Raw genomic sequence first — 14937 nt, 5'->3', positions numbered from 1 at the left:
ATCTGAGACTGTATAACCTAATCAACATATTGGATGTAAAATAAACAGTACATTGGGCCTTAGGAGGATTTTAATGGTGGATATCCAATTACTATTGTCTTCATCTGGTGTGGTCCACCTGAGATTATATACCTCTCATTTTTGGGTTTAAGCCATAAAATGATCTCCAAAAATGGATGGACGGAATGGATGAAACACAGGCATCATCATGGTGAGGCCCACATAGCACCGACCACCAGCCACGGGGTAGTGTCAGGGGTAGTAACCAATCCGTTTCCCTCAAAAAGGCCTGGCCGCCGAGTGAGACCATTCAAACCTATCTACAACTGCTACACGTGGCATTCGTGCGTCATATCCAAACCGTCCAAATTGACTAGCCATATACCAAAACCAGAGCTGAAAATCCTAATATATATATTTTTTCTCATTTCAGCCGACCATTTATTTGCCACCGAACGGTCCGGCCAACTATTTGAACAAGTTGAATTATGCATATGCAGGCCACGTGTATGTTTATCATTAGGAACTGTATTCCGTGAGGCAGGAAAACACGAGTGATGTGGCGAGATTTGATTAGTCCAGCCTACAATGACGTGGGTCAGGTACGGATGTGAATCGAATCCGTCGAGTAGACGCCATTTATTGCGAAAGCCTCCCGCAGAAGTTAAAATGAAAAGGATCTGAAGCTGAAGTGAGCTGCATTAAAGTAAAAGTAGCTAGTTCCTACCGTTGAAACCTCTAAGTATAGTTATGCCTGCATGCCATCCATGCCATCGTTCTTGCTGAAAACACAAATATTACACTAATTCAAAACTTCGCCCCAGGAATATTACGTTTTTTTTTTTTGGGGTTAGCTTATTAGTACACACTCCATGTTAGCCACCCCCACCAGGGATCGATACCAAGACCCCGAGTGTTGAAACGAGGTATCTCCACTCAGTCTGCCACTTGAGCTAAGGAATATTACTTATCTTGGATCCTTTTCATTAAAATGAGCTCACAAATTCGATGGACGGAATATATTTCTTACAATTATTATGGTGGGCCTCACTCGATTTGTTCTCCAGGGACGTTTTTGCTAAAGGCTTTCCCACGAAATCTACATCCCAGATTTAGCCAATGATTTTTTTTTTTGTTAGCTGGTTAGTACACCACACCGTGAGTTCACACGTCAAGGTTAGCCACCCCCACCAGGGATCGATACCAATGGATCTTGATAAGGAGGAATTTGATTTGTCCACGTGATACCTTATTTAGCCCATGTATCTTGACATGGCGGAATTTGAATTGGCCACGTGACACCTTCAAAATAGGCAACTTTAAAGCATGTTCCACGTGGTGCGAATTCTGAGAGCAGCACGGGCTCGTATGGCTCAAACAATTACCGGTAGGTCAGGAAACCACCGATGCACCGAATCTAAATCCGTGTCCGTCGAGTTGCGTATCTCTTGCAAACATGCTTTGCTGGCCATCTCTTACAAGTGGCCCAATCAAATCTCATAATGTTAAGACTCACCCAACTTACAATCCCTCCGGCGTCACCGAATCCAGTTCGGTCATATTCTACCTGAGCATCAAAGAAAACACTCCCCCCTACGCACCTGATTTTTCCGTTTTTGTGGGACTGTTTGGATGACAAAAATAAAATAAATTTGCATATTGGTTTAATTGATTTCTGCCCTAACCTAAATAGCCTGCTCGTTTCAGGGATAACCTGAAATTAGTTCACTATCAATTTGGGTCCAAAGGGGGGAAAACCTATGGCCCACCTGATGGGGTTTCCGTTTTCAGCAGTACCCCACACCAGATCCGCCCCAATCATGATTTGGGTGTAATTCCAAACAAAGATTTCTGGAGACAGTAAAACGAAAACAATAGAAAAAAGAGAAATTCCGAATCTCAATTCTCCAAAACACAAATGGTTTGGTTTTGCCAAATTAACAATAGAAAATGTAACATCTATAGTACATGTACATCCAATTACACAAACCCCATTACAGGAATGTAACGTGTTTGGCACTCGAATTGATAGAGCAGTCTCTTCAATCACAAGGTTTGTACTAAGCTCCTGAATTTCATGACTCCTCCAAACATCTGACCCACTAGTTTGTTGGCCGGCCGGAATCTGACCCTCCTGTGGCTGCGACGGAGAAACCTCACCTCCGTCGCTACTTCGAACTGTAACCCAACTCTCCCCCCAAGTCCAATCAGGCGTTCCAGACGGTGAATTGCCGCTGCTCAACTGCTGGAGTCTTCCGGCTAGAGGATCGTCTATTGATTCCATGTGGGTCAGTTCCTGTTGTGGTCGAATGTCATCCAAGGAGTCCCAGAAGCTTTGATCCAGAGTACTTTTGGGAGAATTTGAGAGGGCAGAGGCAAGGATCTGTTTCGGAGGAGAATTCAATTCGTCAACGAAGGGATGCTTAAGAAGCTGATTCGCCGTCCATCTCTCCGTCGGACATCTCCTTAGACACTTGCTTAAGAAATCCTTCCCTTCGTCGGAGAGCCAGCTCGGAAATTCCGGTACCTCAGCTGAATAACCAATTCGATACAGGGCGGAGACAGGATCGGCCATGTCAGGCCATGGCGCGCAACCAGTAGCCATTTCGATGAGGGTGCATCCAAGAGCCCACACGTCGGCGGGGAAGCCTTGCTCCTCACAGCGGGCGACCTCCGGTGCCATGAAAAGCGGCGTTCCAGCAATAGGCCCCTTTTCGATGCCGTCGGCCCACCTAGCGCAGCCCAAATCGGCGATCTTCGCCCCTTCCTGCCCCATAAGTACGTTACGCCCCTTGATGTCGCAATGCACTAACCTTTCCGAGTGGAGATAGACCAGCCCTTCCAGAATCGAACGCGTGTGAGATCGGATCGCCGGTTCGCTGAGCCGGCCCCCATGCCGGCGAATTGCGTCAGAAAGCGTGCCCCCATCGACGTACTCCATGAAGAGATTGTAGAAAAGCAGACCATTTTCGGCGGTGACGTCGTGGCCCATGTACGCTACAACCCGCGGGCAGTCGAGACGGGAGAGAATTACCTGTTCTCTCTGCAAGAAGCTAGACCGAATGAGCTCCGCTGACTTGACGGCGAAGATCGCACCAGACCGAGAATCGGTGGCCATGGAGACGGTGGCGGATGAGCCGCGGCCGATGGCGCGGCCTCTGGTCCATTGGCACGTGCCCATCACGTGCTGGTGGAAGAGGGTATCTGTAGAGGGAGGAAGAGAGGTTGGTTGGGTTCGTTTGGGTTGGGACTTTGGAAGTGGATCTCATTCTTATAAGGGGGGTTAGCTGTAGGTCCAAGCTCACTTTTTTTATTTGACCTTTTTGTCCTTGGGTTTGGCCGTCTCCCTTGCACTCCTCCTCGTTGACGATTGCTTTAGCTATAGCGCTCCACGTGGCAAAAGCAGAGGGGATTGGCAGCTTCGGCCGCCTGGGCGGCGCTTGCATTCATCGAATTCGAATTACGTATGCTGGCACGTGAGCACGTGGGGAGCCGTATGCGGACCCGTATTTTATCGGATGGGGTAAAGAGGGAGGTCCGCAGGACTATTCAAGAATGTTTAATAGAAGAGCTGGGACCCAGCTATGAATTCATAGAACCGGCGTTTGAGTTGAGAAATTCCCCAAAAGTGGGCGGGTTATGTCTCTTTAGACAATCAAAGTATGCGCGCTATCGTCTTTTGCTGGCCCGCGGATTAAGGAACCATAGTGCTTCCCCCCGTTGATGGGAGCCGATTAGGTGTTAACTCGGGCAACTCGTTAGTGAGTGTTCGGGACCATGGGGCTACTGTGATGTATGTGTTGTATATCTTCTCCGTCCATCCATTTTTTCAGCCCATTTTACCCGATGATCTAAAAAATGAAGCAGATCGAAATCTCAAGTGAACCACACGCTAAGGGATTGAATTCTTGCCATTAAAAAACTACTTGGGAGCCACAAAAGTTTTGGATCAAGCTCGTATTTTTGTTTTCCCTTCATCAAGCCCTGTGTGACCTTATTAACAAGTTGGATGGAAAATAAACATTACGGTGGCCAAGGAAGATTTTAATGGTGGCCATTCAATGACCACTGTTTACCATACTGGGTTCACTTGAGATTTGGATCTGCTTCATTTTTTGGATCCCTTACTAAAATGATATGGTAAAACTGATGGACGGTATGGATATACAACATATGCATCAAGGTGGGGCCCACGGTGAGGGAAACATCCACTATCGTGTTACCCAGGTAACACCAAATCCGCTCCCTCCGTTGATCCAATGAGGCCGGTTCCTTCTTCGTGATGTCGGTGGAAAAAGAAAATTCTATAAAGCGGTGCGTGGGGTCCACCGTGATGTAAGGACCACATCCAATCCGTCCATAAGCTGCGCCCTTTCAAGTTAACCCGTGTAACGAAAATCTGCCCTTCAATCCATTCAGAAGATGCCCCACCAAACATTAGGTTATTCCAAAGCGCAGGTGGGCCACACCAAGTGATTTTATAGGTTTTACGCATGATTTTACATGTTGGGGCCCACCTAATTTGGATAGGCATTAGTCATTGTATCCAATGAGAAAATAAGAGGCCAATATGATAGATGGATTGGATATCATGCATAGATCACCGTGGGCCCCACACCCTGGTTGTATGATAAGCCTAACCTACCAACGTTGCAGCATAACCGGCCTCATGAAGAATATCCAAAACTTGATGCGAACCGTTATATGTAGTTGAACTAGAAAAGACTCCATCACAAAATCTCACGAGAAATTAATTTGTTTCCATCTGATGAAATGAAATTTTTCAAAAACCAAGAGTCAATGGCTAACTAGAAGTAGGTAAGTGGTAATGTAGTTTTAAGAATAAATCTTCTCTGTTATCTTTTCGTAACAATCTCTGCTTACATAAGCAAAATCTCGTGAGATCCCGATATCTCGGCATATGAGATCACACCTCAGCTTTGCTTAGGCATGTTTCGTGAAGTGAAGGAGTACTGAGTAACTTTTTGCAATGATGTTTTTTTTGCATTATGCAAATTAGTTGAAAATCTCGTGTTCCATGCAATCATGTTAACGGCTTTCGGTTCTGCGTCATTGCTTTCCTCACACCCTTCTCCAATCGAGAGAAAGGAAGAAAAAAAAGTTAAGAATTGTATATAGTTCTGAAGTCCGCGGACTACTACCGGCTTCCTCCGGGTGAGGAAGTAGACCACACCGACCTTTTACGCTGGGAATAGCCAGGTGGGCCCGATTGTTTACTTAAAGAGAAAGGTTATGGAATGAGATCTGCCCATGTACTGAGCGGGAGAGGATTAGGTGAGTCCCCCGTCTCACCCAAGATGGTGGGGCCCACCTTGATTTTTGCATTTTGTATCCATTCCGTCCATCCGTTTTTTCAGATCATTTTAGGGTATGATACCAAAAATGAAGAAGATGCGATTATCATGTGGACCATACTCTAGAAAACAGTGGTGATTGAACATCCAACCATTAAAAACTTCTTAAGGTGTACTTTAATGTTTATTTACTGTTTATTTGCATTCCAATCTGTTGATAAGATCACATGAACCTGGATGAAGGGAAAAAATAAATATCAGCTTGATCCAAAACGTTTGTGACCCATTAATGGTAAATCACCAGTTTTCCTATGTTATAGTCAACCTGATAATTGAATCTACTTCATTTTTTAGTTAATGCACTAAAATGATCTGTCTAAACGGATGGACGGTGTGGATACAGAATACACATATCAAGGTGGGCCCTACGGTGAGGGCTGCACCGTCTTGTGTGAAGCCGAGGTCTCACCTAATCCGCTCCCTTATTGAGCTATCACTATAAAAGAGATCTGATCACCAACCGGCAACAGTACCACGGCTTTGCCTACCGTGCCAGTTTTACAGCCAACATGCCGCTTATCTAGGAAATCAGAACCACGAAAATGATAGGCCTCACAATGAAGATGGACCTTCTACAAATTCAGTCTGATCTGCTTACTGGATGGACCACACCTTTGTGTTGATTCAGACGATTGATTCTCAATTAATTACAAAGATATGGCCCACATGATAACCAGAACGGCCTATTTTTGTGCAAGGTGGGACCTATCCTTTTCATGGTACTGATTATCCTACATGTATCACATTGGCAGGAAATTAGGCGACGTCCACAGGTTTTGATCAATTCTCTGGGTCCCATAGATTCCACAAAGTAAATCTGAGACACTAGCACAAGGATCCATGATCTAGACCATTCCTAGGCGAGTCAAACCACAAATCGCGACCCGGCCTTCTCCATTTCAAATCTAGCCGTTGATTGTATCCTTTTCTTCTACCAACTTGTGGGTCATTAATCAGATGGCTAAGATCATATGACACGTGGCACTTCTAACTAGATGGGAAATCAATAATTAGAGGTGCGTGTCCTTTTAACCGTTGTAACACGTGTCCAACTGACGTGCCGACTCTTGATTAGTACAAAGGGTGCAAGGAATAGATAAGCTGATGATGAGTCACACTAATCCAATTGCTTAATTGCTTTTGATGATAGAATTAAATTAGACTAATATCATACGCAAACATCAGCTAAAAGCGAGAAGTACCGATGGATTACTGCGAACTAATATTTTAAATTGAATAGCTGTACCGGTTCTCGAATTTGGATGGGTGGGTGCGATTCCGACCGTTAGTTTTGGGATGACGTTAAAGAGAGGAATCAAAGCAAGATAGGATGGTGGAGGAACGGGGACGTTGTAACAAACTCAATCTTTCTCAAGTCATGGGTTACATTTTCATATTAGTTCACCACCATTTAACCACTAACAAGGCAATTTTCTACAGCAAATCAGGGCCGTCTAAATCGCTGAACCATTTGTAGATTGAATACAACCGAAAAATTCTAACAAGATAATAGTAAGCATCTGATTTTATAGCCCATCAATTGGATGGTTACGATTGGTTGGTCAGTGTGATTTCATAGGTGGGAATTACAACTTGGATGGGGTGGATAGTTTAAATAAGTGCCACGTGTGAAAGTGATGAGTCACCAATATTTTTCAAAATGGGGTGGGCCTAAAAGTGTATATGAAAGATAAAATAATGAAAGGGAGGGCTGTGATCACAAGGGAACGGGTGGAATTTGGGTGGAAAGGAGCGGAAAGAAAAGAAGGTTCTATATCGAGTCGTGTGTACAAATAAGAAGAGTGGTTGGACGGCCTGCGTTCTCACAGGACTCTTCACTATGCCATGCGTCGCTTCCAAGCCAATCGTGGGTGGCAGATTCGTTTGCTTCTTTCTCTTTGCTATATGGCTTCGATCACACGCTACCACATTTCTTACTTCCTTTGCGTCTTCATGTACAAAAGTAGGTACCGCAGCCACCGTACATTGCAGGCACGTGTACACCCGTTGGATTTGGAAACGGGTTGGCTGATGGTTGGTGCTCTGTGGGCCCCACTATGATGTTTGTTTTTCATCCATTTTTACAAAAATAAAAAGGGCTTGATCCCAAAAATAAGAGGGATATAAATCTCAGGTGTACCACACCACAGGAAAACAATAGTGATTGGATATCCACCGTTAAAATCCTCCTAATGCCCACTGTACTGTTTATTTGACATCCAATCTGTTGATTACGTCATACAAACCCAGATGAAGGGAAAAAACAAATATCAGCTTGCTACAAAACTTTCATAGCCCCCAAAAAGTTTTTAACGGTCGATATTCATTCAACACTGTTTCCTGTAATGTGGTTCAATTAATATTGAGATATATCTCATTTTTGGTCTCATACCATAAAATGATTTATAAAAATAGATGGACGGCATGGATGATACAAATACATCATGGTGGGGCCCACAAGCCCCAATTAGCCAATCCGTTTCCGTTGGATTTAGACATGATCCAGAAAACCCTATTTTTAATTGGAGGTGACTCGTCCCTGGCCCATGTGGCCTGGTCTTCTCATAATTAGAACTTACAAGTGGTGGAGCCCACTTGAAAATAAACTGCTTTAATGTTCCTAAACCTCCAGTTGGCGGTCGTGATTTAATTGGCTAGTGATCCAATTCAACTGTATAAGTCACGTGGTTGGGATCATCCCACTCAGTGTGGATTTTGTGCAGTGCCTGAGATTTGTGCGGTTCAGATTTTGCACGTGTTTTGGGTGTATTGGAGTCTAGATGACTCACCACCATAGTGAGAGAGGTGGTAGACTATCACCGTAGTCGATTGCTGATCTTTTATGAAGAGTGGGCGTTTGAGAGTCAGGGAAGCACGTTTAAGACCTGTGGTGGGATTGCCGTTTGGTGTGTGGTGGTTGGTGGTCTCGCTCTGTTTGGTGGATGCGAGAGCAGGAAAAAAACAAAACAAAACAAAACTGAAGCCGTGGAGCTCTTGGGACCATTCGTCGGTAGCGTAAGGTCATAAAATAAAACGAGGGCAGTGACGTGGCCAGAACCGGTGTTATCAAGGTGCACTCGACTCGGTTGAGTCGACTCGGATGTGTCACTAGACCCATTCCAAAAATTAATAGGTATGGGTCTAAATCCATGGCGTGTGGCCTGGGTCTAAAAGTTCAAGCCAAGTTACTAAATGTGTAGGACTTTGGAACTTTTTAAAAAGCAACCAGATCCGAGCAGGACACAAATCAAACTTCCAGATGAACCTGACCTGGCCATGTAGAATAGACCTGACCCAAACCTGACCTTGACTCATACCGGTCCTACATTATTAAAAAAAGGCAATTAAGAGGTTTTTTCTTGTATAACAATGGTTCATCACTTTTTCTATTTTTTCTAGAACTTGGTTTCCCATCCCCTACTTCTGACAATTTAGGCTGTACAGATTGTGGGTCCCATTGTTGATGGAGAATATACTAAGAATTATACTAATTTGTTTTTCTTAACCATATGACTTTATTCATTGAATTTTGATAGTGGACCATTTTATTATTTACTATCGAAATTTATACACACTACTAATTAAATGATTTAAAATATTATTTATGTAAAAAATTCAACTCAATTTAAACATGACTTAAGCCAACTCCTGTGATAAATGAGTTGAGCATGGGTCTTCGTTTGGACTCGACCAATTTAATAAATGGATCAACCATTCAATGGGACCATCATGTATGGGCCATAGCAAGAAATTCACCCTAATCAAACTATGGTGATTATTTACAATTAGGCTGTGGGCCATGCACGTAGATTTGCATTTTGCATGATCGGGTCCAATGAATTCCATAAATATCTTGATATCAGTACACGTTGCACATGTGTAAAATATCTCCACCGTTCACAAAATACGTAAGCCAGTATCACCTGACTGATGGATATTGGTACATGGCTCACCGACCATAAGATCCGTGACCGGATTATTATTTCTATAAATAGCTACGAACCTTGCACCGAATTGTTGGTGTACTGTGGAATTGATGAATTTTACATTAATGGCTCACCCATCGGATTCAGATCTGATCATTCCCTTAATGGGCCACCTATTGAGTGAACCAAAATTTTGGAATTTGGGCCAATTGGATTGATAAAGCCGCCTTTGCCACAGTTCCATCCATGAGATGGTCCATCGATTCAACGGTCTGGATTGATAAACAAAAGAGGTAATCTTGGGCTCTGGTTTGAGTGGTTGCACCAAAGGACGACACCGAATAAAAAAGAGGACGTCATCGTTTGTCACTTGTTATTATTTGTTTCTTTAGATTAGATTTTGTTGGCTAACGGAAGATCTTAGGCATGTTTGGATGCCACTCTCTCTTTTTTGTTCTTTTTTTTTTTCCTTTTGCACGCGTGTAAATTTTTGGTAGGCTTGTGGAATCCAAACCGTACATCTGATGGGCCATCATGTTATCCATGCCTTCCTACGGCAGTTGATTGAATCTGAACCATCGAAATCTAAGCAGGTGTCGACACTACCTACTGCTAGGGATGTCAACAGGGTCAGATCCTATGGTACCTAACTGGGTTGGGATCTAGTTCCGAAAGACCTGGACAATCTAATTTGGTTGGGGGTACCATCAGGCCTTTGGATCTAGGTTTTCAATTAACTACTGGACAAATGAGAACCTTCACATGGTTGGGCCCAACTGATGCATCGATTAGATCCCACGCATGTGTCTCATTTTGACATTTGGACAGCGTGTAAATGGGCTCTCTTACATGTGTGTGGCTTCATAAACCACGTTGTTGCGATAATCATCCACACGTGTACACACATGTATGTTACTATCATGTCCAAACTAACTGGACCCAACCCCACTCACTTTTAATTGGCTTCTGTTTACCCATTTTCGCCATTTTTTGGGGGAACCAATCAAGGTGAGTTACGTATAATTTGATCGGATTCACGTGGTGTATTTGAAGATTTGTGGAGACATACGAAGAGAATTTTACAATAGTATAACTTGAGTGCATCAAATGATGTCACAACATTACTTAAGTGGCTGATGGAAGAACACTCGTGTTAAAGCAATTATAGGACAAATGGTAAAGAAGGCCAAGTGGTACTGAACTGTTAAACCAACCGTTAGAACGTGTAAAAGATCTAGATAGTCGGGTAAAGCTATAAATAGTAGGGGAATTCAGAAAGAAAGGAGGTCTCACATCAAACCAATTACACCTAAACATTATCTTTCCATTATCCTTTCAATTACTAATCAATTATATTCCTTATTGTAATCACTTTACTTTTTTGCCAAGTAAATTACATTTCTTAGTATAGTCCTTTACTTTTCGCATGCTGCTTACATTTCATAGTGTAATTCGTATCATTAATCAAGTAACTGATAATCTTAACTATAATTTAGGTCAACGCGCATACGCTAGATTCAGTTCCTCATCTAGGAAGGCGCTTCGCGGCTATTTTATGCGATTGACTGTAAGAATCCATTTTCTCATTATCTTTTATTTATACTTAAAAATCCTTTGGTATGAAAGGCAAATGTGTAACCCGTCATCAGAGGACAAACTCTACCATGTGAATATCGCATTATCCTATTTTACACACTGAGCGAGTGGCTGAATAGTGTTGTTAAAAAGGATGTCTTAAATCTAAAAAGTTCTGGAAAAAGTTTAACTAGTCAAAGCAATTTCAACTCGAAGTCTAGCAACAATGTTTCTAAATTTTCCAATGTCTTCGACCAGTCAAAGGTTACGCAAATTCTATGCAAACTGCGTAAATTTAAGGCAGTTTCAGAGAGATGCGTAAGTGGAGTTTTCTAAACTATAAATAGGAGTCCCTTGGGCCATTCTAATGTATGCTAAGGCTTTCTAAAGATATTTTAAGGGTTTTTAGAAGGAGTTTTAGGGTTTTAAAGGGTGTAGCAAGGGTGAGATTCGAGGTTGTTCGAATCGGGTAAGTCCTTTCTCTTTGTAATTTCTATTTTCATAGTAAAAATCTGTCGCTTTGTACCGTGGTTTTTTTCCCAAAAGGGTTTTCCACATTAAATCTTTGTTTTCTCTTGTGATTGCTTAGCGTCATTGGATTGTTATCCTAGATCCAAAATTGTGTGATTCTGCAGCACAAATCCCAACAAGTGGTACCAAAGCAATCGTTGGGGCACAGATCTGAATCTGCAGGATTAGCAATAATGAGAAGTACTAGATATGAGATTAAGAAATACTTAGGAAAAAACAACTTTGAGTTATGGAAGATCAAGATGATCAGTTCCTTAATCAAGCAAAGTAAAGATGGTGCTCTTGAGGAGCAAAAGTCTACTATGACTGATGATGATTGGAATACTCTTGATAAGAAGGCCTTATCTTCGATCCGTTTATGTCTCACGGATGAGGTTCTCTACAATGTCATGAGGGAGAAAATTGCGGTTAAGTTGTGGACGAAGTTAGAGGATGTCTATGCGAAAAAATTCTTTGAAAATCGCCTACACTTAAAGCGCCGGTGGTATAACTTCAATATGGTAGAGGGTGGAGATCTGGAGGCTCATATCATCAATTTTAATAAATTGGTTTGCAAATTGCTGGATATGGAGGAAGTGATGAAAAATGAGGAACAAACATGTATGTTGCTGAATTATCTTCCGGCATCGTATGAGTTATTAAAGGACACAATATACACCATGAATAAAACCTCGAGTGTCGAGACCATTATCTCAGCCCTTCAAGGGAAGGTCATGAGAAAACTTAACGGCGACATGGGGACATCTTTACAAGTGGCAGAAATTTTGAGAAAGGTACAAGATCTTCAAGTTTTAGATCTAAATTTAAGGGCAAGGACAAAGGTAAATTAAAGTGCTGGAACAATGGGATGAAAGGACACATAAAGAAGGATTGTGCAAATCCTAAATCTAATAGAAGAATTTAAGGCTTCATACAGGGAGGTCAACGCTGTCACGTCAGATGGATCGAGTGGATGTGATGGTGATGTTTTGTCTGTGTCTACGATCAGACGGCTATACGATGATCGTAGGGGCGAGTAGATTCTACACATAGGGGCATCCTTTCACATGACTCCTCATCAGAGTTAATTCGTCAGATACAGGGAGTGCGATGGTGGACAGGTGTTTATAGGCAACGACATTGCCTGTAATGTTGTGGCTGTTAGTACGGTGCACATCAAGATGTTTGATGGGGTGGAGCGTACCTTGACTGATGTTAGGCACATTCATAATTTGAAGAAGAATCTGATTTCTCTTGGTGTACTTGAGGTAATGGGCTGCAAGTACATATGTATTGATGGTGCTCTTAAAGTATCTAAGGGGGCACGAGTAATCATGAAAGCGTAACGACTTTGTAATCTTTATAGGTTGATCGGGAGCACTTCAAAAGGTGGAACTGCAGTGGCTGTAGCAAATTCCACCTCTGCACGTGTGTGGCATGCTGGGTATGGCCACATGAGCGAGCATTACATAAAGGCTGAGACGCGCGGACAGGGATACAAAGCAGGTAAAACAGCTACTTGTGAGAAGAATCATACAGCATAATTACAGGATATTGGCGAGGTACATGGACGATTTCAATATTGCATATGCTCTCATTACTGACGAGAGATATCCATCTACTATTCAGGTGGCTCTTGGTGAGCCTGATGCTGAGAAGTGGAAAGTGATTATGGATGATGTGATGAACTCGTTGTACCAGATCGTCTCATAAGATATGGTGGAGCTTCTAGTGGGCCGAAAAACTGTTGGATGCAGGTGGATTTTTAAAAGGATACAACATGGATACAAAACGAGGCTGGTAGCGGATGATTATGCTGAGAGAGAAGGGATCGACTTCTCAGAGATACTCGCGTCGGCAATATAGTAGGTGTCTATTAGATCCGTATTGGTGTTGGTTGCCTAATGCGATCTTAAACTAGAACGAATGGATGAGGAGACTGCATTTCTGCATGGGAAATTGGAAGAGCGGTTCTTCATGAAGCAACCGGAACAGTTCGAAGTTTAAAGGGGTTGAGAAAAAAGTTTGTAAGAGGTAGTTGCACGACATGTCGCCTAGGCAGTGGTATAAAATTCGATTCCTTCATGGTGAGTCAAGAATTGTATGTTAATGACATGTACATCGCCAATCATAACATGTCTGAAATTAATGTACTAAAGACTCGGTTGAGTGGGACGTTCAGGATGAAGGATCGAGGGGCTGCAAAGAAGGTTCTTGGCGGTGATATTCATAGAGACTAGAAGAGGAGCAAATTTTAGTAATCACAAGTAGAATACCTTGTGTAGGCATTGATCAAGGATGTGATAGACTAGGCAAAGTCGATGAGTGTTCCCTACGCAGCTCAAGGCTTTTCTCTGGACATGTCCCAAATACAGATGAGGAAAAGCAGGATGTCTCATGGGCCTTATTCGAATGCGGTTGGCAGTGCATGCCATGGTCTGTATTAGACCACTTATTTCACAGGCTATCGATGTTGTGAGCAAATACCCCGGCAAATAATATTGGGTGGTAGTGAGATGGTACAGAAGACTACGCCTTATTTTTAGAAGACAAGAGCAAATGTAGTGGCATGTGGATTCAGATCCAGCAGACATGCTCACCAAGGTCGTTCCTACAGAGAAGTTCAGGTACTGTGTAACTTCTCTGGACTTGGCGATGGCGTAAAAGAAGGACGGAGTGTGCACAAGATGTATTGATGAAGCTATGGTGAAAAGCAAGGATAAGAGAAGAGATCAAAAAGTGACACGTTTAAAGATTGAAGACATGGTGGAGATTGTTGTTAAAAAGGATGTCTTAAATCTGAAAGTTTCTGAAAAAAGTTTGACTAGTCGAAGCAAGTTCGACTCAAAGTCCAGCAACAATGTTTCTGAATTTTCTGAGGTCTTTGACCAGTCGATGGATAAGCTAGACCTGGTGCACAGATTCTGCGCAGACTGCGTAAATTTGAAGCGGTTTCAAAAAGGTGCATAAGTGAAGTTTCCTAAACTATAAATAGGAGTCCCTAGGGCCATTCTAATGTATGTTAAGGCTTTCTAAAGGTATTCTAAGGATTTTTAAAAGGGGTTTTAGAGTTTCAAAGGGTGTAGCAAGGGTGAAATTCGAGGTTGTTCGAATCAAGTAAGTTATTTCTCTTTATAATTTCTATTTTCATAGTGAAAATCTGTTGCTTTGTGCCATGATTTTTTCCCAAAAGGATTTTTTACGTTAAATCTTTGTATTCTCTTGTGATTGCTTAGTGTCATTGGATTGCTATCCTATATCCAATTTGTGTGATTCCGCAACACAAATCCCAACAAATAGGTGGCTAATCTCATCCGATTTCAGTTATATACCGTGTATCTGCCTATTTCGGCACTTAAGGTCATAGTTGTTCGATTTAAATAGAGCCGCAAATTCAATTCTAGCACCCCTCATTTACCACATGACCAAGCTGCCAAAAACAACAAGCAAGAAGTTTTTGCACACCCGATGGGACCCTGTTTTTAACTTATTAACGTAACTTTGTCAATATGGTTATGAGAAATCTAAGAAGGTCTAATTGACCGCGACTA

The 14937-nt window shown here is 42.5% G+C and overlaps 1 protein-coding gene across 1 annotated transcript; it reads right to left on the bottom strand.

The window, feature by feature from the left end:
* Positions 1-1506: 1506 nt before the first annotated feature.
* LOC131245666 (mitogen-activated protein kinase kinase kinase 18-like) lies at positions 1507-3262 on the bottom strand. The gene has a single exon (XM_058245270.1). The coding sequence runs from the start codon at positions 3179-3181 to the stop codon at positions 1721-1723; it is 1461 nt and encodes a 486-aa protein (XP_058101253.1). The 5' UTR covers positions 3182-3262; the 3' UTR covers positions 1507-1720.
* Between the last annotated feature and the right edge of the window lie 11675 nt (positions 3263-14937).

This window comes from Magnolia sinica, chromosome 5 (genome assembly GCF_029962835.1).
Source record: "Magnolia sinica isolate HGM2019 chromosome 5, MsV1, whole genome shotgun sequence".
Lineage (NCBI taxonomy): Eukaryota > Viridiplantae > Streptophyta > Magnoliopsida > Magnoliales > Magnoliaceae > Magnolia > Magnolia sinica.
This window is presented reverse-complemented; position numbering and strand designations above follow the sequence as displayed.

What these genes read in the sequence shown, in the direction of transcription:
- LOC131245666 (XM_058245270.1), bottom strand. Translation starts at nt 3,181, where the DNA reads ATGGGCACGTGCCAATGGACCAGAGGCCGCGCCATCGGCCGCGGCTCA.